Here is a 27,993-nt window from a genome sequence, read left to right on the forward strand (position 1 = left end):
TGACCTAACTTAAGTGTCCTGGGCCTAGTCACCCGCTGTCCACACCTCTTGTGTGCCCTAGTGCCCAGACTGCCCCCACTCGCACTGTGGTTGTACTTCAGGGACGCCAGAGACCATGATGCCTCTGTCAGTGTTGACACCTCCTCACCTGAACCCTCTCTGGGAGGCCCAGGACTGCCACCTCCCAAACAAGCCAGCTCTGGACCTTGAAAATGGTCCATGGGGACAAGGACTTTCCCTGTTGATGGGAGTTCTTCAGGTCCGCTTAACCTGTATGCTTGTAGGGGGAGGGGAGAGAGGGGAGGGAAGTTTGAACTCTGAACTCCGGACAGGCAGGGACCAGGATGCTAAGACCCCCCAACTCTGCTTAGGGCCCCTCTAGGGCTGAAGTTTTCCCTGGGCCTGTGGGAGCTGGGCGGGGCCTCCTCTCTGGCCCGGCTCTAGTTTCCGTGGAAACCCACAGGCTTCCCACCCCAGCGCTGCCTGGGCAGGCTCCCAGCTGGGGCCTCATCAGCAGCCAGCCTCTCCTCCCCAGTCCAGTCTGCTCCACCTCGGCCTCTCTTGGTCCCCTCCCGGAGTCCCCAAGCCTCTGGCCTCTTCCACTGGCCTCTGATGCCTTCTGGGCCTCTCCTGCCTCATTCCTAAACTTTAGCTTCTCAGCAAACAGGCCTCTGGATCTCTTGCCCCTCCCTCTCAGGCCTTTCTAGCTCTTCACCAGCTCTAGGGCTCAGCCTGGCCTCTGCTCCTTCCACGTACTGTCTCTCCCACACATAACAAGCCTCCTAGGCTATTCCACCTGCTTAGCCCCCTGCCCCACCCATGGAGACCCCAGGACTGGTTGTGCATGGGGAGGCTGAGCCTTTTTCCACAGCACTCCGGAGCCTCATCAACAACCCCTTATACAGGTGAGAGGGGCGCCTGTCTGTGGGTTTTCCCTAACTGGCTCTGCTGGGACCCATGACTCTGAGGAATCTCTGAGTACAGAGGAAGTGGAGAATTAGGACTTGACCCTTCTCCCGGGTGAACTCAGCCTGGGGAAGTGGAGTGTAGAGGATGGCTACTGATCACGCAGTGTCTGTGACAGCCTGAGAGCCAGAGGTGGGGGCAGTGGGGACTAGAGCTCAGAGCAGCTATGTGACTTCAGGGAAAGGCCTTCCTTTTTTGGACCTTGGGCTCCTGGCAGAGAAAAGCCCTCTGCCCTCTGGATCCTGAGAAATGGAGTGTAACTTGAGTGCCTCCCTGGGGAGGCAGAGGAACAGACAATCCTATTCTGGGGACTGAGGACTTGTAAGGGGAACAAAGCTCAAGAGACTGAGCCAGAGTCGCAGACAGGAAGTAGTTCACATGTACTGCCTGGGGCTTACTGCCTGTAGTGTCTAACCGGGGACCAAGCACAGGGCAGGGCCGGTCAGAAGAACCAGAATGCAGCTTTCTGTCTCCACTGCTTCAGAGCTGGGGTCCTCCCACAGGTTGGCAATTTCTGTAACCCTACTGTTTTGGGTGTCACAGTCTGGTCTGAGCAGTAGACCCCCCCCCACCCGCCCCCCAGGCCTTGGACGTGAGCCTAGAAGGCTCCAGGAAGCTCAGGCTTCATCATCTGTCCCTTACCCGCTGTGCTGTTCAGAGGCCCAGCAGCTGGGGCCGGAAGTATCATGAAAATGGAAAATGTGGTCTGGCTCATGATAGTGTATCACTGACGTGTCTGTTTGCAGTCAGTGCCCTCCACGCCCTCCTCCTCCCCCCTCCTGTCTGGAGGAGGCTGAAAAAGCTGAGTTTGCAGTCTGGAGGAGAAGCCAAAAAGAGTTTCCCTTCACCAGAGTCACAGACTGGGGAGGAGAGGGACATTGGGATTGATCTTGTATCAGCCCTGGTGCCCCCTCAGTGATCAAACATAGCCACCTAATGTTAGCCACCCTAGGGTTTGGGATGAGCATCTTATTTCAGGGATGAGAAACCTGAGAGGCAGTAGGTCAGAAATCTCTTCCCTAGGCTTCGCTGGCCTAGCTGGAGCTGTGATTAGAACCAAGCCTGTGTGACCCAGACTTTTTGCTAGAGGGACTGCCTCTTATATGGCAGATAAGGAAACGGAGGCCCAGAGAGGGCAAAGGCAAAGTCTAGAGTTACACAGAGACTCTAGCCTCTTCTTCCTGGTTCTCTGCCCCTCTCTCCCACAGTGATGTTCGCTTTGTGGTCGGTCAAGAACGGCAGGAGGTGTTTGCCCACCGGTGCTTGCTGGCGTGTAGATGCAACTTCTTCCAGCGACTTCTGAGCTCAGAGCCAGGCCCTGGGGTGCCTAGCCCTGTGGTGCTGAGTACCGTGCCAGCTGAGGCCTTCCTGGTAGTGCTGGAGTTTCTGTATACCAACAGTGCCAAGCTGCAACGCCACTCTGTGAGCCCACTGGGCAAGGGTCTGGGTGGGCAAGTTCTGGGTGGCTGAGGGGCGGGAAGACTCTCTTCTACCATGCCAACCACCCATTCTGCAGGTGCTTGAGGTGTTGACGGCGGCTGTGGAGTATGGGCTGGAGGAACTTCGAGAGGTGGGTTCATGGGTAGCCATCTCCTTTCCCCTGCCTCTTATGGGCACGGTTCACACCCTGCCTCACACACCCGCTAACCTAGAGAGGAATGTGCACCAATACAGAAAGAAGTATGGGTATCTCTATATAAAAACAGGCATTGATGCATGCCTATATGCAAAAGGATATGTGTGTGCCCTGTGAGGGCATATGGGGGTGTAGATACCGGGATAAGCTAGCCTTGATCCTTGTTCTTCAAAAAGAGATAGGCACAAGAAAAACGCTTAACCCAGTGGCATAAGTGTGACAGAGAAGGGCACATGGTGCTGAGACTGTACAGAGAGTCTCTCTAGTCTCACCATGAGGGAGAAGAGGGGAATACTTCCTGGGGAAGGAAACATTTGTTTTGTATCGGGGAGAATAGGTAAGATTTTTGTTCAGCGGGGAGAGGAAAGATGGTATTCTAGTCACAGAGGCACAAAAGGAACATGTGAAAATTCCACTCTCCTTTTCTTTCAAGACACTTATCTTTTTCCACACTTTTCTCTGAACTCAAAGACACTATTTTAACCAGAAACTTGAATTCATCTGTGACATCTCCCTCTCATCCAGGAAAGCCCTGGGTAATGCCAGTTCACAGGGTCAAACCAGCCAATCCTAAAGGGAATCAACCCTGAATATTCACTGGAAGGACTGATGCCGAAGCAAAAACTCCAATACTTTGGCAGAGACATTGAGACTTTTAGTGCAGCAGGACTAAGAGGACTAAGAGTGCGAAAGGAAGAGAGGAAGAAATGAGATTGGAGAGGGTGCCAGGAGCTGGTTCCTATAGGGCCTTCAAAAATTTGGACTTCCTTTACCCAGAGGGCAGCGGAGTTTCAGTGGAGGTTTCAGGTAGTGAGGATTTGGAAGCTAAGAGGAGAAGGGACTGGGAGCCATGGGAAGGGCTCACCAGTCCCGTAGGGACGGGGTGGCAGTGGTTGCCCAGGAAAGAAGTGCCTGCCTTTGAGAGGAGTGGAACTGGCACTGTTCATAGTTGAGCTGCTGTAGAAACTGAGGTTGCACTAGCAACCAGTGCTGTTGTTCAGTGGCTCAGTTGTGTCTGACTCTTTGAGACTCCACAGACTGCAGACGTCCCTGTCCTTCATTATCTCCGAGTTTGCTCAAACTCATGTCCATTGAGTCACTGATGCCATCCAACCATCTTCTCATCCTCAGTCTCCCCCTTCTCCTCCTGCCCTCAATCTTTCCCAGCATCAGGGTCTTTTCCGGTGAGTCTGTTCTTTACTTCAGGCAGCCAAAGTATTGGAGTTTTTGCTTCGGCATCAGTCCTTCCAGTGAATATTCAGGGTTGATTCCCTTTAGGATTGGCTGGTTTGACCCTGTGAACTGGCATTACCCAGGGCTTTCCTGGATGAGAGGGAGATGTCACAGATGAATTCAAGTTTCTGGTTAAAATAGTGTCTTTGAGTTCAGAGAAAAGTGTGGAAAAAGATAAGTGTCTTGAAAGAAAAGGAGAGTGGAATTTTCACATGGCTCTTATCTAGTCTGATTAGTGAGGAATGTACTAAAAGGTGGGCTGCTGGGCTTGGCTTTGCTAGTTCCTAGTCTCAGTCCTTGGTGATTCCCTGCCTCCCTTGGCCTGGAGGTCTGCGTGGGCCTGGGGCTGCTAGTAGCCTGGGTGGCTCACTGCTCCAAGGCTGTTCACTGTTTCTGGGCTGGGGCTGGGGCCTTGGAACAGGGACATCTGGGCACAGCCCACCTTCACTTCTGTTCCCAGCTGTGCCTGGAGTTTGTGGTGAAGGCACTGGACGTGGAGCTGGTTTGCGAGGCCCTGCAGGTGGGTGTCGCTGGACAGGCTTGCAGGAGGTTCCAGTGTGGAGGGCCGGGCTGCCCGGCCTCTCCATTTCCAACCTGACTTCCTTCATTCTGCTCTCAGGTTGCTGTAACCTTTGGCCTGGGACAGCTGCAGGAGCGTTGTGTGGCTTTCATTGAGGCCCACAGCCAGGTACTCCCCACTGCATACTCCCTACCCCACACCCCTCGTTCTGCTCCTCCCTGACCCAATCGCGGACCCATAGGAGACCCTCCGGACCCGTGGTTTCCTGGAGCTGTCCGCGCCCGCGTTGCTGCCCCTGCTGCGTAGCGACAAGCTCTGTGTGGACGAGGCCGAGCTGGTCCTGGCAGCCCGGAGCTGGGCGCGCGTGGGCGCTGTGAGCAGGGGCTGAAGGGAGTGGGAGGTGGGGGTGCTGAAAGAGGCTCTAGCTGCAGGAACCAGGAGAGCAGGCGGTTGGGCAGGTGCCCCCGCCCGCCCAGGTTCAGTGCTGACGTCCGTAGGCGGTACTAGAGCGGCCTGTGGCCGAGGTGGCGGCCCCGGTGGTGCGGGAGCTGAGATTGGCCTTGCTGGCTCCGGCAGAGCTGAGCGCCCTGGAAGAACAGAACCGGCGAGAGCCGCTCATCCCGGTGCGGACGCGGGGAACACGTCTCGGATCGTGTTGGAGGAGGCGAGGGGGGCGTGGTCCAGGGTAAGGTGGGCACTGCGGGACTCCGCGGTGATTCGCGTTCCTTGCAGGCGGAACAGATCGTGGAGGCGTGGAAGTGTCACGCTCTGCGGAGAGGGGATGCGGCCCGGGGCACCCCGTGCCGCCGCCGGAGGGGCACCCTGCCGCGGGAGCATCATCGTTTTTTGGATCTGCCCTTTAAGTGACCAGTGCCAAGACTTGTGAAGCATTCTGCGCCTCTCTTAAACTGCAGCTCCCAACACGCTCCGCGCTCAAAGCGGGCTTCCGCTCCCAGAATGCTTCGCAAGTCGGGGCGGGAAGGACCAGTTTGCCAAACGCAGGCGCTATAGGTGAGGTTCCGGCGGTGGGCGGGCCTGAACACCGCGGTCTTCCGCGGAGCCTTGGCCTCCAACCCTGCGCAAAGTGGGAAAGCAGTTTCTTTGCCCGCGTGCTCTGGCTCTACAGCCTGTCTCTGAGCACTACCGCTCGCCTCCTTTACTCTTGTAATTCCCACATACCTTTTCAACTGAGCCCACTCTTTAACTCCAGACCTGGCTCCTGGCGATCTCTCTCCACATGTCCTACAGACACTTAAGACTCAATCCAAAATTGTGCTTCCCCTCATCTTTCCCCAGTTCTGCCCCCATCGTGTTTCTCATCTCCATGGGTGCCAAAGCCAGAAACCTAGATGTCATCCTTGTTTTATTCTTCACACTTGCCTCCCATGGCTTCTATTTCTTAAGAGACTGAAAGCAGAATATGCCACCCCAAAATATGCTGTTTTGGTATAGGGTTGTTTTAAGCTGATTATTTTGAGAAAAAGGAGACGTTTTGAAAACAGAAAAGTTACCCTTTTGTAAGGGAAATTTTTATAAACTAAATCTACATTGGTAAGGGTGTCTCCCTCTTTCTACAGAAGGATGACTAATTTACAGGAGACTTCCTGTGAAATCATCAAGATTTGCTTAATAAACCTTCTTGCTTTCGGTGCTTTTTCCTAATGGCCTTCCCATATCTGGCCTCCCCACTTTTCTTTCTTTTGTCATTAGCTGAAGGAAGTATTTAACCAGGTATTTTCGGCCACCTGTGGGAGTTACTGATTTTTCCCTGGGTATCTCCCATGTATATGTGAGATATACATGTTAATAAACTTCCATTTTTGTTTCTCTGGTTAAGCGGTCTCATTACAAAGGTCTCAGCCAAGAACTCAGAGAGTAGAAGGAAAATTATTTTTCCTTTCCTACAGGATCTTTCCAGTTGGTTCAGTTCTCTTACCCCAGTTCAACCAGTCCTATCTCTGGCAGGAATTACTGCCACAGGCTCTTATTAATCTTCTTGCCTTCACTCCAGTGGAGACCTCCTCCCAAACCATTTCCCACAGTGCCTCTCGATCTGTCTAAAATTGTCAGCCCTATGCCCTTTATTTTCTCTATTTACCCACTGCCCTCTGGACAAAATATAATTTGTTTCACTTTTAGAGCACTCAAAATACTGGTGGTTCTAAACATTAGAAAATTTTCTCTCAACTACTACCTTTGCAAAAATTCACTGGTCTTCAGACTTCCTAGTGGCACAGTAGATAAAAATCTGCCTGCCGGTGCAGGAGAAATGAGTTCTATCCCTGGTCCAGGAATATTCCACATGCTTTGGAGCAACTAAGGCTGTGGGCCCCAACTACCGAACCTCAGCTCTAGAGGCCTCAAGCCTGCAACTACTGAAGTCTAAGCACCTAGAGCCTGTGCTCCGAAACAAAAGAAGCTATGGCAATGAGAAGCCCTCATACCCCAATGAAGAGTAACCCTCACTTACTGCAACTAGAGAGAGCCCGTGCACAGCAATGAAGACACAGCACAGCCAAAAATAAAAGTTAATTAAAAAAAAATACACTGGCATTCTATCCCTGGATTTCCTCTCTTGGTTATTGAGGACTCCCCATGTTCTCCTTTCATTTGTTGTGCGTTTTGTCTTCCTGAGGATCCAGATCTCCCTGAAGAAAGATCTCTGGGGCCAGGAGTGGAGCCTAATTCATTTCTACTTCCCCAGTCCCTGACACATAATCAGTGCTCTGTAAATGTTCAGTGATGACTTTGCTTTCTTATTTAAATATTATTTTATTCCATTAAGATACCATAAATATGAAATTAGGGACTGACTTTATTTTGGCTGTGCCTCTGGACTTAAAGCATCTTAGTTCCCTGATCAGGGATCTTTTAATAACTGGTGCCCCCTGCAGTGGAAATGGGGTTTTAACCACTGGACCCCCAGGAAAGTCCCTAGTTGACTATTTGGGAAAAAAATAAAGTTACTCTTCTTTCTCATGGATTTTACATAAAACTATGTTGTACATGGGTTAAAAATAGTTATTTGTTATTGTATCTCTCAGGACTGAAAAATATACTGCCTTAGATAATGAAAACTGAAGAAGAAAAGGTATAAGTCCTGGAGGACTGGTTTAATTTAGAGGGCTGGTTAAATTAACTATGGTATAGTCCTTACAGTGATAGTAAAAAAAAAAATCCATGGTCTTTGGTGAGCAAAGCACAGTGCAGACCAAGCAGAGCATGATTCCTTTTGGTGAAAGAAAAGATAATATTGGGAGGAAAAGTTTTCCTCACTGTTAGCTGGTAACATTTGAGGAGGTAAAATGTGTTTGCACGAAGCACACATATGAATATGAATATGGAGTCTGTGGGATCTGCTAATGGCTGTGAATCTAGAGGACACCAAGTATGAGATGATAATCACATAAAAAGTCGCTTCCCTCGTGGTTCAGATGGTAAAGAGGCCACCTGTAATGCAGGAGACCTGGATTCAATCTCTGGGTGGGAAAGATCCTCCCTGGAAAAAAAAAATGGCAACCCACTCCAATATTCTTGCCTGGAGAATTCCATGGACAGAGGAGCCTGGCAGGCTACAGTCCACGGGGTCACAGAGTTGGACACAACTGAGCGACTTTCACTAAAATCCACAGGCCTAGGTGATCTCCCCTAGAGAGAATGTAGATCTAAGGACAAGAGGACACATTTGGTAGCTAGCCTTGTTCTCTCTGTTTCTGTAGGGCACTTTTCACAGATTATGTATTATCTCCCTTTTTTAAGTTCTTGGTTCCACCAAAAAATTAAGCTCCTTAACGGAAAGGTTTAGAATGGAAAAGTGGCATTGAGTGAGTGTTGAACAGACAGTCTGAAGTAAGTCATACCAGAGAGCCTCAGCTAATTTTCCTCAGAAAACAACCTCTGGGAAAGGAACCAGGTAGTCTGATGGGACTTCCCTGGTGGTTCAGACGGTAAAGAATCTGCCTGTAATATGGACGGCCTGGGTTCAGTCCCTGAGTGGGGAAAATCCCCTAGGAGCCCACTCCAGTATTCTTGCCTGGAGAATCCCCAGGGAGTGAGGTGCCTGGCGGGCTACAGCCCATGGGGTCGCAAAGAGTCGAACACGACTGAGCATACCCTGGTAAGAAAGAGAATTACTGCGTTTACCCTCTTCCTGTATGCTCGCGTGTTTTAGTCGCTCCAGTCGTGTCCGACGCTGAGACTGGTATCTGCCAGATCTCTCTGTCTGAGGAATTCTCCACGCAAAAATACCGAATTTAGCTGCCATTCCTTTCTCCAAGGCGTTTTCCGGATCCAAGGAGTGAACTTTACGCCATCTGGGAAACCGTTGGTGCCTTCGTTACGTGATTTTGACTTTCCCATTTTATATGCTAGCTTTAAAATGACTGCAGAAATACACAAGGGAAACACGCAAAATAAAACCCCACACTTAACAGCGCAGACGAAAAAACCAAAGTCGTGAGTACATTCAAAAACTAAAGATTTCTTTCATAAAGGGTTCATAGTTGTTGAGTTCTAATTTTTAACTTTAAAAGATGTAGCCTCGTTGAAAACGAGGCCTCAAAAAATTGGGTAAAGACTCAGAATTGTTCCTCTCCACGGAAATCTTTAGTAAAAGGCGAAAGATTTATACGATCTGAAGAGAAACCAGAGTATGTCTACACGGTTCGCTTGGAACCTCCCAGAGCAACGTAACACTCTGTACACTTATGGTTGCTCCGCTCCCGCGCTGTTTGGGCACCCTGAGTGGAATTTGCACAGACCGTACGTTTCAAACAGGTACTGTCCCCTCCAACAGTGGACAAACCCCCGTGGGGCTGGAATTTAAGCGCGTGAAATCGTCTTTTCGTGGTGCACTATGGGTATGCAAATTGAAGGCGGCTCCGCCGCTGGGTGACGCCACTCACCCGCCGGGCCGGGCGGCGCTGTGGGCACTTCAGGGCTGCAGCTCTCTCTCTTTGCGGGACCCCCAGGAAACCGACGCTTCCTTACCGAGGGTGACGTTAAAGCCCTATCATTTCATACCTGCAGACGTCGAAACGGCATCCAACTTATCTGGAAGGATAGTTCCATTGAATGGGAGGTGGAAACGAGTTCTCAAACACTGGGACTTGTCCCCAAGACTGGCTGTGGTCAGTGCCCAGGGACTGACTATTCCTGGGGCGGTCCCGCTCCAGTTGGCTGGAATCCTTCAGCTAGTGCCATATCACGACACCGCTCAGTGTTTTAGGTTTATTCACTAAGCATTTGATCAGAACACAAACTTTCAACATAGCTAAAATATCACAAACTACAAAACTATGAGAAGCCAGGCCATTTCTTACATGAATATTTCACTTACAATCCTACATGGAAAAACCAGCAGCCTACAAAATGAACTGTAATCTTCCATTTCACAGATGAAGACGCTGAGGCTCAGAGAGGATGTCTGATTTTTACAGCTCACTCAGCTGGTAAGTGGAACTGGGGGTAGGGGGTGACGACATGTTTTGCACTGTTACAGCCTGGTGAGCTCTCCTGCCCTACCTCAAAGCTGCTCCATAGTGACCCAAACACCACTGGACCCAAATCCAGGGTCTATCTCTTTGGCATACCGGATGCACCCCCTACCCTTGGTTCCAAGCCAACCACCTTCTCTTCTTTGATTCAGTGTTGATTCAGCTGCAGTAGATGTCTCCCCTCTCCACTCCCAACGTTAGGTCAGAACATGATTTTCCAGCCTTTGGCTTGGTGGGGTGGGGTGGGGTGGGGTGGGGTGGGGTGTGAGAAGGCAGTGCTCTGGGGGTGGGACTGTTCCTGGTAAGTGTGTGGCTGGAGCCCAGGGTGTATATGTGTGTCAGCTGAGACTGAGCCCTGGGATAATTGGAGAAGGGCACTAAAAGACCTCTCCCTCCCATCCATCAGATGAGACTACACCCAGGGTTGTGGCCAGAATCGTCCAGACCTCTGTACAAGGGGATTGTTCAACCTTTACAGAGCAAACAGCTTAAAGATAGTGCCTCACTGGTTGCTAGTCAAACTATGGTTTTTCCAGTAGTTATGTACAGATGTGAGAGCTGGACCATAAAGAAGGCTGAGTGCCAAAGAACTGATGCTTGTGTCTGTGGTGTTGGAGAAGACTCTCAAGAGTCCCTTGGTCTGCAAGATCAAACCAGTCAGTCCTAAAGGAAATCAATCCTGAATACTCATTGGAAGGACTGATGTTGAAGCTGAAGTTCCAATCTTTAGCCATCTGATGTGAAGAGCTGACTCACTGGAAAAGATACTGATGCTGGGAAAGATTGAGGGCAGAAGTGGGTGACCCAGAATGAGATGGTTGGATGTATCACCAACTCAATGGACATGAGTTTGAGCAAACTCAGGGAGATAGTGGACAGGGAAGTCTGACATGCTGCAGTCCATGGGGTCGTAGAGTCAGACATGACTGAGCAACTAACCACAGCAGCACTGGTTGCTAGTACAACCTCAGTTTCTACAGCCCTACGGATCCTCTGCTGTCTGGACAAAGATGCCTCTGGGGCGCCATGCTGACTACTGACTTGCAGAGGCCTCTGCCTTAGAGATTGGTCTGGGCACAAAATTCCTAAAACACCCTCCCCATCTCTGTTTCAATTGGCCATATATATATATATATATATATACATATATATATATATATTTTTTTTTTTTTTTGGTCACATCAAGAGGCTTGTGGGATCTTAATTCCCCAACCAGGGATCAAACCCAGGCCCCTGGCAATGAGAGCACTGGGTCTTAACCACAGGACCACCAGGGAATTCCCTTGGCCACTTGGTTGATCTGCTTCCACTTCACCTCTCACCTGTTGCCTGACTGTGTCCCTCTGCCCATCCCCCCAGGCTGCTGAAACAGGAGCTGGCCAATGAACCTGGAGAGGAACTCGAGGCTGGACTGTGATGGCTCTGAAAGCCGCACAGTAGGGTTTCGACACCAAAAACGTGTATCATTTTGTGTACTAAGCACTTCAGCCAGACCATGTTACCAAGTATGTGACCAATGCATTTGCTGCACGTCATCTTCATTTGCCAGGTGAATAAACACACAGGACTAGAGGGCTAGGACCTCAGGCCCTGACACTTCTATGTGCAAACTCACAGCTATACAGACACAAAGCACCAACGTCAATTGAGATGAGTTCACATAGAATATATTTCACTCTTTTAAAAATAAAACTTTCAGCGTAGCTAACATCCAAACTACAAAAATAAACATCTCCATATAAATAATTTATGTGGTGAGAGATGGGCGGGGATACAGAGCGCCTCCTCAGGGGTCACCAAGCAGCGGGGACCAGGCCCAGCAAAGGGTGCTAACGATCCCTCAGCTTGGTCTGCTGGGGGCAGCAGTGTCAGAGGGGAGGGGGGTCTGGGCTGCACTGCAGCCTGAAGTGCTGGCTTTTACCCGACCCAGACACAGCCCCAGGCCCAGAGGAGCCGGGCATGCAAGGCTGCTCACAGCCTAGACAGTGGTGGCTTTGTGTGGATTTCAGGGAGGTCTCCGATGGCCTGGTCAGGGGAGGGGATGAGGTGGCAACAGCAGCAGGGCTCCCCAGGAGTCCACCCTGTCTTCAGGAATGCCCCACTGCTTCCCAATGACTTCATGTGGCCTCAATGGAGTCTCCATGCTTCAGCTGCTCTTTCACCCGGTGGCTGGACACAGTCCCCTAGAGCCGAGGTTGCTGGGGCCATTGGCAGCTGGTGTGGCAGCAGGCGACCAAGTAGGCTCCTCAGAGGCTGGGTGGATGTAGGCACCAGGCAGTGGGGGTGGGTGGAGGGCCACAGTCATGGAGGTAGTCACTCTGGCAAAGCTCTGGGGCAGGGTGGAGGGTACCCCCCACCTAAGCCCTCCTCCCTGCGGAGCTGGGGAGCTCAGGACCTCTGCGCTCTCCTTGTACATCTGTACCACCTGGGGGGGAAACAGCAGCCCCAGTGAGCCTGGGGGCTACTGGGGACTCAGCCCCCTTCAGCAACTTCCTGGTTGGGAAGCTGGGGTCTTTGGTGGTTCCTAGCAGGAGACAAAAGCTAACAAGGGACAGGATGTTGAGATCAGGGGCCAATCCTGCACCTAAAGGCTAAGGTGGATCTCAGGAAGAAGTCAAGAGGGCTGAAGGGCACGGACATGATGTCTGGGCAAAAGAGGATACTGCTAACTTCAGCTGGTGGTACTTCATGGGGAAGGGGCCCTGTGAGTTGAGCCCTGTCTATTGGCCACTGAGGGTGTTTTGTCTTGGTTCTATCCCACCCCACCCCGTGGGCTGGGAGCAAGATGGTGTGGTCACCTCTGGTGGGGGGCCCAGGATGGACAGCAGTACCGGCAGCAGCACAAGCCCGTGGAGGAGGCCCAGGAGTGTAAGTATTGTCAGCACCACGAAGAAGTATCTGGGGGTGTTAAGAGGGGTCGGCCCGGTCAGGTCCTGTATCCAGTGCAGGCCAGCCCTGCCTCCTTGCTCTGAGCCCTCCCCTACCTTACGATGAAGTCAAAGTTGGAGCCAGCAAGCATGAGCAGACCTAGCAACGTGGAGATGGCCCCATCAGTCACTGGGGCAAATGTGCGCTCCAGGGCCCGGGCAGCCCGCAGGTTCCGGCTACCCTGAGCGGTCAGGAAGCCCTGGGGGAACAAAGTCGTCCTGGAGCTGCTCCTTGACCAACCATGGCCAGCTCATCTATGTCCCCAGGGCTCACTCATGCCTGGCCCACAGAAGGCCAGGTGAACCGAGTTCCTGGGAACTGCGCAGGACCCAAGCACAAGTCCATGTAGGAAACCCTGTACAGATGAGTGAGATGTGCTGTGTGTGCTCAGCTGCTCAGTTGTGTCTGACTCTTTGGGACCCCATGGACTGTAGTCCACCAGGCTCCTCTGTACATGGGGATTCTCCAGGCAAGAATATTGGAGTGGATTGCTATGCCCTCCTCCAGGGGATCTTCCCAACCCAGGGGTTGAACCCAGGTCTCCCACATTGCAGGCAGATTCTTTACCAGCTGAGCCACAAGGGAAGCCCAACCTATTCTAGACATCTCCGTCTCATTCATCTAGCTCAGCTGGTAAAGAATCCTCCTGCAATGCAGGAGACCCAGTTCGATTCCTGGGTTGGGAAGTTCCCCTGGAGAACTGAACCACTCCAGTATTCTGGCCTGGAGAATTTTATGGACTGTATAGTCTATGGGGTGGCAAAAGAGTTGGACATGACTGAGCGACTTTCACTTTCACTTTCTTTCAGACTAGGTTGGCCATCTATAGCCTGTCCCATGTTTTTGTAAATAAAGTTTTGTTGAAACACAGCCACACCCATTCATGCACCTGTCATCTATGGCTGCTCTTGTGCTACACTGGTAGAAAGAACCTATGGCCTGACAAGCCTAAATATTACTATCTGATCCTTTTCAGAAAAAGTGTGCTGATGCCTGGTCTAGAAGGAGGGACACTTCTCAGGGTGGCATTTCAGAGGCTTTCTGATTCTTTCTTGGTATTTTTCTGCATCCTGACTTTTTTGTCCCCCAAGAAGTATATGTTGTTCTTATAATCAGAAAAATAATAAGGATTTTATGGGGGAAGAATGAAGGAAGCTGTTTGTGGGGTCTGGCCAGGTTTGTGTTGGAGCTCCCAGCGGGTCCACTGCCCCCACTCCGCCCCCACCCCTTCTCTGCCGGAGAACCGGAAGCTGTGGGAGAGGCCAGCCCACCTCTGTTCTGCATCTCTGTCCTGGAAGGATCTCGCCTTACACTCACTCATCTAGCTACCACCCCATCTCCCTGATTCACAGTAAATCCATCCCAAATAACTGTCAGTTCCCATTTTCTCACCTTCCATTCTGTCCTCATCGCATTCTGGTCAAGCCTTTGTCTCTCCTCTCTACTGAAATGGCTGTCTATTCATTTATTTACTTGTTTATTATTTATGTCTACACTCTTGAAGGTAAAGTGTGTCTGTATTGTTCTCATCTCCCCAGTACTGAGCACACAGTATTTGTCAAAAACTGAATCAGCTGGCCCGCCCCTTCCTAGTGCTTGTGCTCACCAGAGCCACGTGGACGGTGAACTCGACACCGATGCCTACGGAGGCCACAAGAATCACCACTGGGATGGCACTCAGCTTGATGCCCAGGAAACCCATGATGCCAAAGAGCTCCACAGTCATCATCGCCAGGACCAGTACCTGGGGAGGGCAGGGCTCACCTAGGGCTCCTGGGCAGGGCAGCTGGGGGAGCTATGAGTCCCTCTAGCCCCACTCCTGCAGGACTCACTATGAGTGCAGCCGTCCAGGGGTTGAGCAGCAGCAGGGCACAGACAAGGAAAGTGCACAGCAGCAGGGTGCAGACTGCCAGCAGGAAGCAGCGCCGCAGGCCCAGGTACTGCTCCCAGAAGAGGAAGGGGGAGCCACTGGGGTAGGCACGCACCCCGGCCCGGCCGGCCTCGGCACACGCTGCCCGGGCCCCCTCAATGGCCTCCACGAAGTCTGCAGTCTTCTGGAGGCCGCGCAGGAGGAAGGGGAACTGGGCAAACTCCAAGGGCTGGGCTGCCGGGACTGTGGAGGGAGGGGGCGGAGGGAGAGGGAGGGGCGGCCGGTGAGCACGGGCAGCAGTGGGCAGGGCTTCAGGGGAGGGCAGTTAGGGCTCCCCCGGGACTCACTGCGAAGATTCTCCCCCGTGGTGTCGTACTTGTCATGCAGCCACTCGGGAGGTGGGGGATAGAAGTTGGCCTGCGAGGCTGCCAGACCCAGGGGGTCACTGCTCACCCACACGGTCAGCCCCATGTAGAAGAGCTCGGGTGGGATCAGCCCTTCCTTGTCCACCAGCTTCTTGGTGGTCAGCTGCAGAGGCAGAGGGGGTCAAGGCTGGGCCCATGGGGCCTGGAGCCCCTCTGTGCTCCCCTGCCCTCCGGTCCTCTTCCAACCTGGCTGAAATCTAGAGGCTCCTGGGCATCCCCGGTCTGGACGAGCAGCTTGTATGCCAGGGCCCCATCCTCAGAGCCATTGCGGTATGAGTGGTGGGTGATGCGCCCAGAAGCCCAGTCCTGGTCAAACGCAGCCTGGATTCCTGGCAGAGGATGGGGAAGGAGTCCAGTTGGACTGTGGGCTCTGCGGGATCCTGCCGGCCGCAGCCTCCCTGCCCATCTCCTCGCCTCTCACCCTGTAGCCAGTTGCGATAGTAATGCAGCCAGGTGCGGGGTGCCTGGGTGGCTGGTGGGGGCAGCACGGCCTTGAGGGAACTGAAGCGCTGGTGCAGATCAAAGAGGGCGCGTTGGGAGTGGGCGTAGTCAAAGCCACCCTGTGTCACCAGAGCCACCTCGTACAGAGAGAAGTACCTGAGCTGGGCGCTCAGGAAGGCATGCTCCTTGGTGCCACGCGGCACCACATCAGTCAGGGCCAGACCGTCCTGCACCAAGGTTGCTCCATAGAGGCTCAGGCCCAGGAGAGCCCCAAAAAGTACCAGTACTACAGCCTGTGGGAAAAGGTGACTAAGCTGGAGGCCCAGAGACATCTAAGAAGTCTGTGCCGCGTCCCACCTCGACCTGCCTGGGCCTGGAGGCTTACCTTGGTGTGGGACTGGAGCAACAAGGGTGCAAACTGAGAGCGGGCGAAATGGGCAAGACTCCAGCGGGCACAGGGCAGGGACTTGCAGGCTGCCTTCTGCCCTGTCCCCTCCTCCTGTCCTAGAAGGTCCCGTGTGGACCCTCCTGGGCTGAAGAGCTCAGAGCCCAAAGGGTCAGAAGGTGGTGGCACCAGGTGGGCTTGGGGAGGCAAGATGGTGACCACATGTTGGCTGCTGGCTTCACAGTGGGCAAAGGCTTGAACCGTGGCAGTCAGGTGGGCAATGCCCACTGGTACCGTCCCGTTCCCCAGCTCCTGAGGCAGAATCTGAATCACCCGAGCAGAGCAGGGGCTGGAAGAGGCAGAGAGGGGACGAGGGTCTGGAAATGGTGCCAAGGGGACAGGACGGGATGGGGCTCAGGAGGGACGGCCCGGTGGGACAGGGGTACCTAGAGAAGCAGCAGAGCACGTCCAGGCGCTGGCAGTGGCGCCGGTGCAGGTCCAGGCTGAGGACCGCTGGGAAGACAAGCATCACGGCTGCAAAGTTGCAGCCCACCACTATGGCTGCCTGCGGGGTGGACAGGAGGGGCACAAAACCTGGGTGAAGCCCACCAGGCTCCATGCCCACCCGAGTCTGGGCCCCATGGGTGAGGCCTCACCTGCAAGGAGAAGGCCCGCAGTGCAGGGATGGGAACTAGGGCAGCCATGAAGAAGGCAACCATGTTGTTGATGGACGTGAGTGTGACGCTGGTGCCCGTGCGCTGCAGACACTCCCCCATGCGCTCCTGCCAGGACAAGGCCGAGTGAAGAACGGCAGGGGAGGGGCAGGAAGCACACAGCAGCTGACATTTATTGCCCTGTTCTAAGCACTCAAATTACCGATCCTCACCACAACCCTTACCACACAAACACTATGATTACCCCTGTTTACAGATGAGGAAGCGAGGCACAGAGAGGCTTATTACCAGCCCAAAAGTCACTTAAACCAAGAGGCTCTGAGCCCCTCAGCAGCATGGCCTGGGATGAACCCAGGCAGGAGGACGAGGCCTCACCTGGAGAGGGGTGCCAGGTGGAGCCTCTGTGAAGGCGTGTGCCAGCAGGAATATGTCGTCCACGCCGATGCCCAGCGCCAAGAAAGGCAGCACCTGGAGGGGCATGGGGGCAGGCAGTTGGAGGATCTGAGCAGCCCGGGCTGTGGGCCCCAAGTCTGCCTGTAGACCTGGCCTACCTGGGTAGTGGCAGCGTTGAAGGCAATGCCCAACAGGGCACAGAGCCCCAGGCCCGAGGCCACCGCCAGGGCTACCAGGAGCACCCCAGCGAGGCCCACTGCACCCTGGGACTGGGCACAGTCCCACCGCAGCATCGTCACGCAGGCATAGGCTAGCTGTAGGGAGAGAGGGCAGTCTGGGATGGGGGCTCCCAGGTGGGGCTGGTGGTAGGGGACAAGGCGCCAAGAGGACCCACCATGAGCAGGTAGCCCCCCACCACGCGGGCAGCGCTGACTTCAGAGAAGGCGTGCAGGATGTCGTCCAGGGTGGTAGAGGAGAAGGCATGGATCTGCTGGGACGCATTCTCGGGCAGGGCCTCCTGGGCCAGCTGGAGAGACAGGGTGGTGTGAGGCGCAGGAGGAAGCAGCGTCCTCGGGCGCTGCGCTCGTTGGCTCCATGCTGACCTGCACAAAGCGTCGCTGCCAGGCCTGAAGGACCGTGCCGGCCTGCTCCTCGCTCCAGCCGATGTCGTGCGTCTGGTAGTCACCCCGGAAGTGCTCGTAGAGCTGGCGGGGGCTCATTAGCAGGAAGGTGCTCTGCAGGGCCTCTGCCCTGGCGGTGGTGTAGGAGAAGCAGGAGTCAGGGCTGGTCTCAACGACCAGGAGGGTGTGTGCCAGGGGCGTTTGCGGGAGCTGCCTGGCATCAGGGTGTGGCTCCCCATGGCAACTCCCGGGGGGGTGGTGTACCTCAGCAGCTGTCCTTGGGGGTCTCTGGCCATGCCTCCCAGCAGCAGCTCCTCCTGCCAGTGCATAAACTTGTGGGAGAAGCCATGGCAGCCCCCACTCAACTCCTGAGCCACGTTGGGAGCCTGGAGTGGGTGGAGAGAAGCTCGTTACTCCAGGTCCTACTTGTGGGTAACTAGGTGTCTCTGGGCGGGCACCTCCAGGAACCATGCTTGCCACGGAGCTCTGTGGGCCTGGGGTGTATATACTGTTGTGCTGAGCCTCTTGCATGCCCTGTAAGCTAACAGCTAGAGTCTGGCAGGGAGGAGGCCACAAGAGGGAGCAGAGGCCTAGAAACAGGCTGCAGGGAGGAGCTGGCTGAACTTTGGTGGTTTTGGGAAAAGGTCCACATTCACAGGGCCACACAGACAATCAGGAAACCGGGTATGACCCCCATGCTTATCTAATTTGTCTTGTCTCTCTGTACACATGTGTTTTGATGAAGTCCAGCCTTTCTGGGCTTAGAAAAAGCCAAAAGGATTCATATGCTACTTGAGGAGTCCTTAGGAGAGCTGAATGGGAATGGAAAACTCTAGGTGTCGAGTGCAGTGTGGAGAGGGTAACAGTGGCCAGGAAGTATGGGGCAGAGCATAGGGCAGTCTGTTGTCTCCAGGAAAAGGGGAACATGAGGGGAAAGGGAAGGAAATAACCTTTCCCCAGCAGACCTGGCTGGAACCCACCTGCCTGCTGTGATGGTTAGGGGCACTAGGTGGGCAGTGGAGGTCGTCAGGGTGCAGACAGGGCCGCCCCACGTAGGCCTGGCCCACCTGTGCCTTGTCTAGCAGCTCCCGGAAGCCCTCAAGGGAGGCAAAGGGGCCCAGCTCCTCCAGCAGCTGCTCTGGGTCCAGGTTGGTCCATTGGATGTCTGGGCGGCCCCTGCAGGGAGAGCTTGTGGTTGGTGAGGATCAGGGATCAATGCCCATTCTCCAGACTGCTGCCATGGGGCCCATGGGGTACCCACCCCACTCCTAGCTGCTCATCTGTCCCTCTCTGTGGAGGCTCAGTCCAGCAGGTTGCTGCAGTGAACTCTGAATGGATACAGGAGCTGAGATGGAACTCAAGACAGATGGTACTTAACACAAGGAAAAGACCCACAAAAGCCCCATTTCATTCCTTCCCAAACTGTCTATCCTTGGTTCTCATACATAACCATACAGCCGCCTGCCTGTAACAGGTTTTCTTTCCAGCCTGGGCAACAGCTGAGTTGACACCTAGCTAACTTTCCCTGGCAAATTCTCTTTCTGGGGATCTTTTCTTTAAAAAAAAAAACAGCAAAAAAAACCTTTTGATTTTATATTGGAATACAGTCAATAATAATGTTGTGATAGTTTCAGGTGGACAGCAAAGGGACTCAAGCATACATATACATATCCATTCTCCTGGGGATCTTTTTTCTCCTTTGTTCAGATCTTACAGATCTTCGTGTTTTATCTAAATAAGACAGGCCTGCCTTTCCTTCGGAGGTGAGGAGAAGGGGGATGAGGAGAGAGCCCTAAGGCTGCCTGTGCTCTGACCCTGGCCTGGCTGGTAATCAAGCCCTGGTGAGCTTTTGCTCACCATCCCTCCTTTCTGTTGGGGAAGTCCTGGCAGGGGATGAAGCAGGGCCCGGGAGCAGCAGCAGCGGCACTCACGGCAAGTAGGCAGAGCCCCCTTGGAGTTTGGCTCCCTCCCAGAAGCAGTCGAGGGGGGTGAGGATCACGCAGGGAAACAGCTTTTCAATCATCTGCCAGGGACATCCCAGGCCAAACATCAGTCCTGCCCCCGCAATGCCCCCTACTCCACCCACCCCCACCTCCCCTACTGCAGAGAAGGCTCCACTCTACCCTGTCTCAGAGAACAGTGCAGGAGACTCACCCGCTCAATCATTCCATTTTCAATTAGGGGAACTCCTGACTTGTAGCAGATTTTGTTCAGATCCCAGGACCTGCAATAGCCAGGGGCATAGGACGTCAGTAGAAGAGGCCGACTCCGGCTCCAACCCTGCAGTGGCACCTCTCGCTCCCAGCTGCTCGGGGGCTCAGCCAGACTCACTTTCCATAGAGGGATACTTGCACTTTACTGGCGGTGAGGGCTGCCTGGAGGTGGAGGTCAAGTGCCTCGGGCGTGAGGACGTTCTCCCCCTCCTGGCGCGGGGTCTGTATCAACATCTGGGAGGTATACGCAGCCTCCTCCCCCAGCTTCTCCTTGGTGTATTCCAGTTCCTGGCTCACCCGGCTGCCCACTGCCAGAGCAGAGAGAGAAAGCTGGGGGGCAAGAGCCTCGGTGGATCCAAGCTCCAGGGAGAGTGAGACCCCAACTCCAGAGGCCTCCCAGGACAAGTGGGAAAAACTTCTCCTTGATGGCCACTCTGAGGCCCCAGGCTCCTGGCCCTCGTTTCAGAATCTGGAGTGGAGAGGCCCAGCTGTGTGGCTCTTTGGGACTCTTGTGAGACTTAAGGTTTCAGCATGAACCCGGCTGGCTGTGTTTAGAGCAAATAACTTAAACGTGAGATCCACAGGAGCGGGGCCAGGGTGGAGCTTTGGGGGTCCTGGTAAAAGGGCCCCCACTCAGTCTCTCTGTTCTGGCGGGGAGGACGAGGGGCAAAGGGGCCAACAGGGAGGCTGCTGTTGGAAGGTCTCCTGAGGAACAGGTCTAGTGCTGGGGCTGGCTCCTAGTTCAGGTTGTCCCAGACAGTGGTTTATATCCATGCACCTTTCTGCAAACTGCTCTGTAAAGAGGGTGGGTGGCTGGGTCAGTGTCGGGCAATAATGGCTCTGTAGCGGCACAGGTGAGGGGGGATCACATGGCCTTTCAGAGCGGCACTGCCAGCAGACTGCTTCCTCCCAGGAAACAGCTCCAGGCCCCTGGCAGAGGTGGCATCAAAGTGGGCTGGGGGAAGAAGATACCGTTCACCAGTTTCTCAGGCCAGACACTGAGGAATCCCAGGACCAGGTCTGCCTCATCTTCTTGATCGAGTCCTGCATTAGCCTGGCTGCGGAGGCTAGCTCTGTACCAGAGGCCTGGGAAGGCAGGGAGGTTTGCGGGATGCTATGACTTGACTGTGGTTTGGGGGAGGCAAGGGCTAAGGCCAAACCACCCCAGAGGCTTGGTGGACTTGGCCTGGTCTTAGGCTCAGTTCTGCTTTCCCCGATCTGGGGCCTCTTCCTGTAGGTCACTGCCGCCCCTGGGCCCACTGGACTGCTTTTCCAAGACTCCAGTCCCACTTGGGACCATCATACCCCCCCCATCTCTTTCAAATCCACATAATCCTCTCACTCATGAGAGCCCCAAACCCTTGGTCATGTTCATCACAGATTCACTCCTTTGCTCACCCCCGCTCCCAGTCACATTCCTGACCCTCCCCTCATGAACAGTCTCACACAGCCATTCTGCCTTCTCTGCTGTCAATTCCACATACTTCTTTTCTTCCTTTCCTGACTCCCCTCTTCTGCAGACCTGTACCGCAGTGTTTATTTCACCAGGCTTAGGCCAGAGCTGCCACAAGGAGGGACAGGAGTAGAGGGCAGAAATAAGCTCCCCAGAGTAAGGGAGTTTGCTGAGGGGACTGAGGTTTGGGAGAAAGAAGCAACCAGACAAAGCTAATGAGAAAGCAAGAGAAAGGGACAGGCATAATTTAAAACAGTATCAAAGGACTTCCCTGGTCGAGTGGTTAAGAATCTGCCTTCCAGTGCAAGGGGCATGGGTTCAGTCCCTGATCGGGGAATTAATAAAACCCCACATGCCTTGGGGCAACTAAGCAAGCCCATTCGGCTCAATGAAAGATCCTGCATACTGCAATGAAGATTCCGAGTCCTGCAACTAAGACCCGACACAGCCAGGTAAATATATGAATGTTAGAAATAATAAAATATAGTATCAAAGAGAGTAAGGAGTCCTCAGAGAAAATGAGGAAGAGAAAGCTATGTTCTGGCTGGCAGTGATGGTGACAGTTATGAGGACAGATGAACGGGGTGTCCTGTGCAGGCCAGAGGAGACAGCAGGTGTCGGGGAGCACAAAGGCTTCCGAACAGGCCCGGCTTTGGGTCTTGGCTCTGATGCTGGGGATACTTAGTCTCTCTGACCTGCAATTTCCTCATCTGAGAAATGGGGACAATGCCCACCTTGGTGGACTGAGAATCAATGTGATGGGATTTTCCTGGGGGTCCAGTGGTTAAGAATCTGCCTGCCAATGCAGGGCACATGGGTTTGATCCCTGGTCAAGGAAAATTCCACGTGCCTCGGAGCGACTAAGCCCATGTGTCACAACTACCGAGCCCACACCCGAGAGCCCACGCTCTGCACGTGAGGAATCGCTGCAACGAGAAGCCTGTGCGCCGAAACTACAGAGTAGCCCTTGCTCCCCGCAACTACAGAAAGCCTGTGCATAGCAACAAAGACAGAGTGCAGCCAAAAATAAATGAAGACACAGAACTAAACATGAGCAAAGTACTTAGGAAGTTGTCCAGGACCCAAGAGGCACAGATATGGAATTATTATTCAATAGTTGCTGGGACAGAAATGATGTGACAGACACATGAGAAAGAACTGAAGAAAAAAAGAGACTGTAAGTAAGTGGGGAGAAAGGCAGAACAGGGGAAGGAGACACAAAACCATCACATCTGTTAAAGACTTTACAAAAGGGATAATATAACTGGTTAGAGCATGGATAGAGTCCACTTTATAGGTAATCCAATAAATGCAACTTATCATCTTTCAACCGTCTTGAGATAGCATCACGACTCAGTGGACATGAGTTTGAGCAAACTTCAGGAGATAGTGAAGGAACTTCAGGAATGCTGCAGTCCACGAGGGTCACAAAGAGTCGGATATGACTGAGCACACACGATATTGCAATATGTTTCAGGACCCACAGAAATGTTCACAATCTTCGGTCTATAAATTTCACATGTAAGGACCTGTAAGCTTTTGTAGGGACTCAGGCTGTATCTGTATGAAATGGGAGCCATGGGAGGTTTTGAGCAGAGAAGTTGAGATGACCTGGCTTTTTCATCACCTAATATACTCCAGAGCTGAACTGTGAATGATGAACAGGAGTTGGCCAGGGTAAGAAGCCAGGGAAAGGGGTTCTGGACCAAGTGTGTGCAGGTAACTGTCAGGGGCTCAGCATTGCTGGGCTGCTAAGAGTGAGGGAGAGACAAAGCTGGGTAAGCAACCTACAGTGTGCTTCTGGTGCTGCTAAGTCGCTTCAGTCGTGTCTGACTCTGTGCGACCCCACAGACGGCAGCCCACCAGGCTCCCCCGTCCCTGGGATTCTTCAGGCAAGAACACTGGAGTGGGTTGCCATTTCCTTCTCCAATGCATGAAAGGAAAAGTGAAAGTGAAGTCGCTCAGTCATGTCTGACTCTTAGCGACCCCATGGATTGCAGCCTACCAGGCTCTTCCGTCCATGGGATTTTCCAGGCGAGAGTACTGGAGTGGGGTGCCATTGCCTTCTGCTAGGGGGCTTGAACTTGATTCTGGAGACTCCCTGGAAGCCAGTGGAGAGTGGTGGAAGGACTCTGTGGGCATGTGCGTGCTAAGCCACTTCAGCTGTGTCTGACTCTTTGTGACCCCATGGACTGTAGCCCACCAGACTACTTTGTCCATGGGATTCTCCAGGCAAGATACTGGAGTGGGTTGCCATTCTCTCCTCAAGGGGATCTTTCCGACCCAGGGACTGAATCCGGGTTTCTGGCACTGCAGGCAGATTCTATTAAGGGGTCACCGTAGCACTAAGTACCAAGGGAAGCACTAAGCAGAGACTGACTGACTTGGTCAGATTTAGATGCACCACAGGAGGGAGGTGTGGAGGCAGATTTAAAGGTGAGGGGAAAGGGCAGTCCCTTAACAGACCTAGATTTCCTGGGCCATCCTCAGAAAGGCCTAGTGATTCAGGGCAATTGGGCCCCTCCCCAGCCTTAGGAGCTGGAATTTGATGAGTCTAAGAAGTCAGTCACTTATAATTCCACTGTCTTTGCCAAGTGAAGGAGTTAGACATAGGATGCTATACAATTCTTGCCAAAATAACCAAATGGGAAGTCTGTGGGGGTGAGTGGTGGGAAGGGGTGGGTAGTAATATTTTCCTCACTTTCAAAAAAGGTGTGCAAGATAGGCATGCCTTCCCTTTTCCACCATGGCAGCAGCCACCTTGGGAGAAAGTGTGATAAACCTGAGGGCAAACGCCCAACATACAGAAGAAGGCAGAGGAGAAAGACAAAAAGAACTTTTTGCCGATGTCCTTAGGTTGCTGAATTATCCATGGTGGAACTTCTCTACTCTCTACTGCTAGACTTCGAGGAGGGAAATAATAAATCAATCCTCTTCCTTTCTCCCTCTTTCCCTTTCTCTCTCCTTAATGTGGCTAAACACATTCTAAATGATACAGTAAGGACTGTACTGCCAGGCCTTAGCTAGAGCAACTGCTACCAGGTTGCGAAGAAGGGATCCCTTATGAGAGAGGCTGAGAAGGAAGAATTTTAATTGTTTAGTAACCAATTAACTGAGTAAGAAGAACTGAGACTGACTCTCAAGGTTTCAGCCTCGGGAATCTGAGTGAATACTGGTTCCACCAATTGATACATGGCTGTCACCTGCCTTCTAGACAGAAGGGCTCTATGTTCCTTATCTTCAGGGACAGCTCCAATTTCAAACCATTTCTATCACTGTTTCTGAAAGTACTAGTTGGACTCTACGTTGTGATTTTTCTTTGCTTTCTTGTTATTATTTTTTTGGCTACACCACCTGGTTTGCAAGATCTTAGTTCCCTGACCAAGGACTGAACAGGGCCCTCGGCAGTGAAAGCACAGAGTCTTAACCACTGGACCACCAGGGAATTTCCTGGGTTTTTATTTTAGAGAATTTATCTCTGAGTCCTTCACCTTTAACACTGACCAGGAAGGAGAAGTCACATGCCAAATCTCACCATGGCAAAGCTGGAGAGTCCAGAAATCTCAGAGCTAATGCCATGCTTCTCTCCTTGCTTTCTGTATTAGCAAAATAGGAAAGGAATGGAGAATACCTTTCAGTCCTCATTGCCGAAGGTATTGCTGGAAGAAGCCTCAGAGAAAAGTCCAGGTCAGGATCACTGCTTCCAACTCACCTCCAGCCCCAATAGAGAGCAGAGTGATGTTCCAAAACAATGGAAAAAGACCTAGGAATTGATTCCTGCCCTCTTATATGACCCTCCCACAAAGATCACCAAAAATCCAGTGAGATCAAGCCTGGCCTGTGCTGGAATGCGAGAGAGAGGATGAGGAAACATGGAGGTTCAAGCAGTGTTTAGACTGGGAAGGTCTGGGGAATGGAGAAGCAAGAAGGGGTGGGAGACAGCCTCTATTGTGGCAGGAAATCCAAGAGTCATGTGGGACCACCCAGGCAGCAGTGGTGTGGGTGGGGGTAAGTGTCTGTTCGTGTATGCACATGTTTGTCCTGGGGCTGGGGGCAGGCAGGCAGGCAGGCACAGAGAAACATCTGCTCTGGACCCCAGGGCTGGCCTGGAGTGTGTATAGATGTGAGAGTCTGCAGAGGGTGGGGGGTAGGGTAGGATGAGGTGTGGGATCCTAACAGGCAGACAGGCTCCAAGAAACATCTGCTCTGGATCCTCAGGAGTGCCAGCATTTAAAATAACTTAGGGGTGTGAGAGTCTAACCTGGCTCTGCCTTTGGGTGTGGGCCAGGGCTGGGGGAGGTTCAGGGGAGCCCACAAATGCAAATTTCCCAGGAAAGAACAGAGAGGAGTTTGATTCTGTTAAAGGGTTATTATACCAGACCCCAGGAAAGGAGAGTTGTGTCAAAACTATTAATAAGAAATCATTTTAATCTAATGCTTCCCTTAGGAAGTGAAGATCTGGTTCCATTTGACTCCACTGTTGCCTCAAAGTGCAGATTCTGTGACACTTTTCCGCTAAACGCTTACAGGGGGCCTTGGTGTATGGGACCTCTCCCTAGAGGCCTGCCAGATGATTTATCAGTTCCCCCAGCCTTCTAGTTCTAATACTTCTATTTCTCCTAGTCAGATGTGATCTCTCTCTGCCTTCTCTTACATGACACAATTGTTTTCTGCTTTGTATTATATTGTATATTATATCACAGCATATATTTTACTTTCCTTGCTGCTGAAAGATGGGTTTTGTTTTAGTTGCTTTGCAGACACTGCAGTGCAGTCAAATACATATAAAAGATTGCCAATAAATGCTAAATAAACACACATACACTCACAGGCTCCATATGCCTGCTCACCAGGATCCACCATCTGCATATGTCCGTTTATGGGTGTGAGAGGAGCAGTGCTCCCAGATGCCCAGGCTCTGGCAGGCAGGTGCCCCCTCCACCCAGATCAAAGCCCACTAGAACTCAATAGCCAGCTTCTCACCCTATTCCTGTCTTGCACTTACCACATCCAAGCAACTACAGCCAGTGCCCACAACTCACCTTCCACCCAGAGCTGTTCTAGGTCTGTCTCAATGATGGCCACGCGGAGACCCAGTGCTAGGGCCCCAAAGGCCAGCAGTCCCAGGAAGAGCACTTTGCCACAGTGTCTCTGGATCCCGCAGCCCAAAGAGAAGAGCAGGCCCTGGAAGTAAGCACGGAGCCAGAGCGGAGCCTTCAGGCTCCCAGCTAGGATCTGGGATAGAAAAAGAAGGGTCAGCCAGGCGTTACTGCAACCACCCATGAAACCTTTCCCTTTTCTCCTTATTCCACCCTCTGCCAAGCTCTGGCTTCTTGGTTTCTGGATGCAAGACAGGGAGGACCTACACAGACACAGGCCCAAACTTGGAAAAAATTTAACTCCATTCCCTGCCTCCCACCCAATACAGACTTGAAGAAGGCATAGATTCATTTTCTGAGATAGGATACACACACACACACTCACACACGGGTTCTCAGTGGACTGAGGTCGACACAGACACCCTCTCTCTCACCGGGCAGATGCTGAGGATACACACACACACACACACACGCACACACACAGTTTTCCCAAGATTTAGGATTTACACTTTGCAGACCCGGTTCCTTCTTCCGCCTTCCCCTCCACTCACCTGGGGTGTTGCAGGTCGAGCTGGGGGTGTGTAGCCCGGGGGCAGCTCCCCGAGAGGTGGCGGCCGAGCCATGCTGGCGGGTATGGGGGGGCATGGGCGCCCCCAACCTGCGTTATCTGGGAGCCCCCATAGACTGGCCTGGTCCGGTATACCGCTGAGCTACGAGTCGGAATTCAGCCGGGCCGTTAAGACGCGGGTACGGGTGTGCAGTCGTGTCCGCGAGCGTGAGGAGTGGGGCAGTGCGGCTCGGGGCGCACAGCCGGAGCCGAAGTGGGTCCCGCGTGCAGGAACTGGCCCGGCACGGCTGGGGTCGGCGACCGCAGTGCAGAGGAAGCGTCTGCAGTCCTAGAAAAAGGGAGCGGGCTGGGGATACGCCCTCCCATTGGCTGAGTCTCCCGCAAATTACCCGGAGCCTAGCGGCCGGATCTGCAGCTAGGCAACGGGGCCGCGGGGGGGCGGGGCAGGAGACCACCCAGGCAGGGCCACCCTTTGCCTTGCTTCCCCGCCCGCGCGTCCGCCGGGCCTTCGGGGAGCAGAAGGGAGGGAGATCTTGGAGAGGCGAGGCGTTGGCCAAATGTAAGTCAGGAGAGATCAGTGCTAAGAGGTGTCGACCCAGCCAAGACCCAAAGACTTCTTTCTACAGTTCTCTGCGTTCATTCTTTTCCCATTCAGTTCCTTCTCTCCACTGAGGCCATAGTCATCTCTCTAAAATGCAAATCTGATTATAGCTCCAAAACACAAAGCCCACGTGGAGTACAGGGCCCTGCAGGATCTAAAATCTTCTCTCCCATAGTTCCTTCACACCCACTCCGTGTTCCTTCCAGCCCTGCAGAGTTACACGGAATTTCCTAAATCCACCATGTTATGCCATGTTTTTCTGCCTTTGTACATGTTGGGGCCCTTTTGCTTTGGCAGACCGTCTTCAAAACTGAACTTGAGGGAACTCTGTGGCAGTCTAGTGATTAGGCCTTTGCACTTTCACTGCCAAAGTAACGGGGTTCAGTCCCTAGTGGGGAACAGGCTCAAGTGGTGTGGCCAACCTCCCAAAACCAAAAACCAAATCAAAACAAAAAAACCCTGAAACTGAGATG

General features: G+C 53.0%; 2 protein-coding genes and 1 non-coding gene across 14 annotated transcripts; 1 reads left to right on the plus strand and 2 right to left on the minus strand.

Annotated features, from left to right (window-relative positions):
- Positions 1-470: 470 nt before the first annotated feature.
- BTBD19 (BTB domain containing 19) lies at positions 471-11,596 on the plus strand. 8 transcript variants are annotated; one of them, XR_011249781.1, is made up of 9 exons: positions 471-905; positions 2,175-2,388; positions 2,483-2,536; positions 4,296-4,355; positions 4,455-4,523; positions 4,597-4,728; positions 4,853-5,040; positions 9,752-9,805; positions 11,210-11,596. XR_011249781.1 is itself a non-coding variant. In XM_069556533.1 (8 exons), exons 1-8 carry the CDS (start codon positions 820-822, stop codon positions 5,220-5,222), a joined length of 876 nt encoding a protein of 291 aa, XP_069412634.1. In that variant the 5' UTR covers positions 471-819; the 3' UTR covers positions 5,223-6,186. The 8 variants fall into 8 exon arrangements, 6 of the variants coding, with proteins under 6 accessions (XP_069412634.1, XP_069412905.1, XP_069412988.1 ...); XR_011249731.1 differs by lacking the exons at positions 9,752-9,805; positions 11,210-11,596 and adding exons at positions 5,088-5,366; positions 6,647-6,898 and having other exon boundaries at positions 4,853-4,978; XM_069556533.1 differs by lacking the exons at positions 9,752-9,805; positions 11,210-11,596 and adding an exon at positions 5,088-6,186 and having other exon boundaries at positions 4,853-4,978.
- Positions 8,892-9,008, minus strand: LOC138431103 (U5 spliceosomal RNA). The gene has a single exon (XR_011253531.1). It is a non-coding gene; the product is annotated as a U5 spliceosomal RNA (small nuclear RNA).
- PTCH2 (patched 2) lies at positions 11,496-27,981 on the minus strand. 5 transcript variants are annotated; one of them, XR_011249693.1, is made up of 23 exons: positions 26,903-27,981; positions 26,295-26,487; positions 19,918-20,107; positions 19,741-19,810; positions 19,518-19,609; positions 18,567-18,762; positions 17,851-17,972; positions 17,569-17,716; positions 17,361-17,492; positions 17,125-17,280; positions 16,949-17,041; positions 16,556-16,681; positions 16,346-16,464; positions 15,900-16,248; positions 15,671-15,807; positions 15,495-15,582; positions 15,260-15,402; positions 14,996-15,176; positions 14,611-14,891; positions 14,385-14,522; positions 12,835-12,977; positions 12,649-12,748; positions 11,496-12,275 (listed from the first exon to the last, which is right to left on the minus strand). XR_011249693.1 is itself a non-coding variant. In XM_069556259.1 (22 exons), exons 1-22 carry the CDS (start codon positions 26,972-26,974, stop codon positions 12,009-12,011), a joined length of 3,603 nt encoding a protein of 1,200 aa, XP_069412360.1. In that variant the 5' UTR covers positions 26,975-27,981; the 3' UTR covers positions 11,496-12,008. The 5 variants fall into 5 exon arrangements, 4 of the variants coding, with proteins under 4 accessions (XP_069412360.1, XP_069412429.1, XP_069412275.1 ...); XM_069556259.1 differs by having other exon boundaries at positions 15,495-15,807; positions 19,939-20,107; XM_069556328.1 differs by lacking the exon at positions 15,671-15,807.
- Positions 27,982-27,993: the final 12 nt, after the last annotated feature.

The sequence above is a fragment of the Ovis canadensis genome, chromosome 1 (genome assembly GCF_042477335.2).
Source record: "Ovis canadensis isolate MfBH-ARS-UI-01 breed Bighorn chromosome 1, ARS-UI_OviCan_v2, whole genome shotgun sequence".
Taxonomy (NCBI): domain Eukaryota; kingdom Metazoa; phylum Chordata; class Mammalia; order Artiodactyla; family Bovidae; genus Ovis; species Ovis canadensis.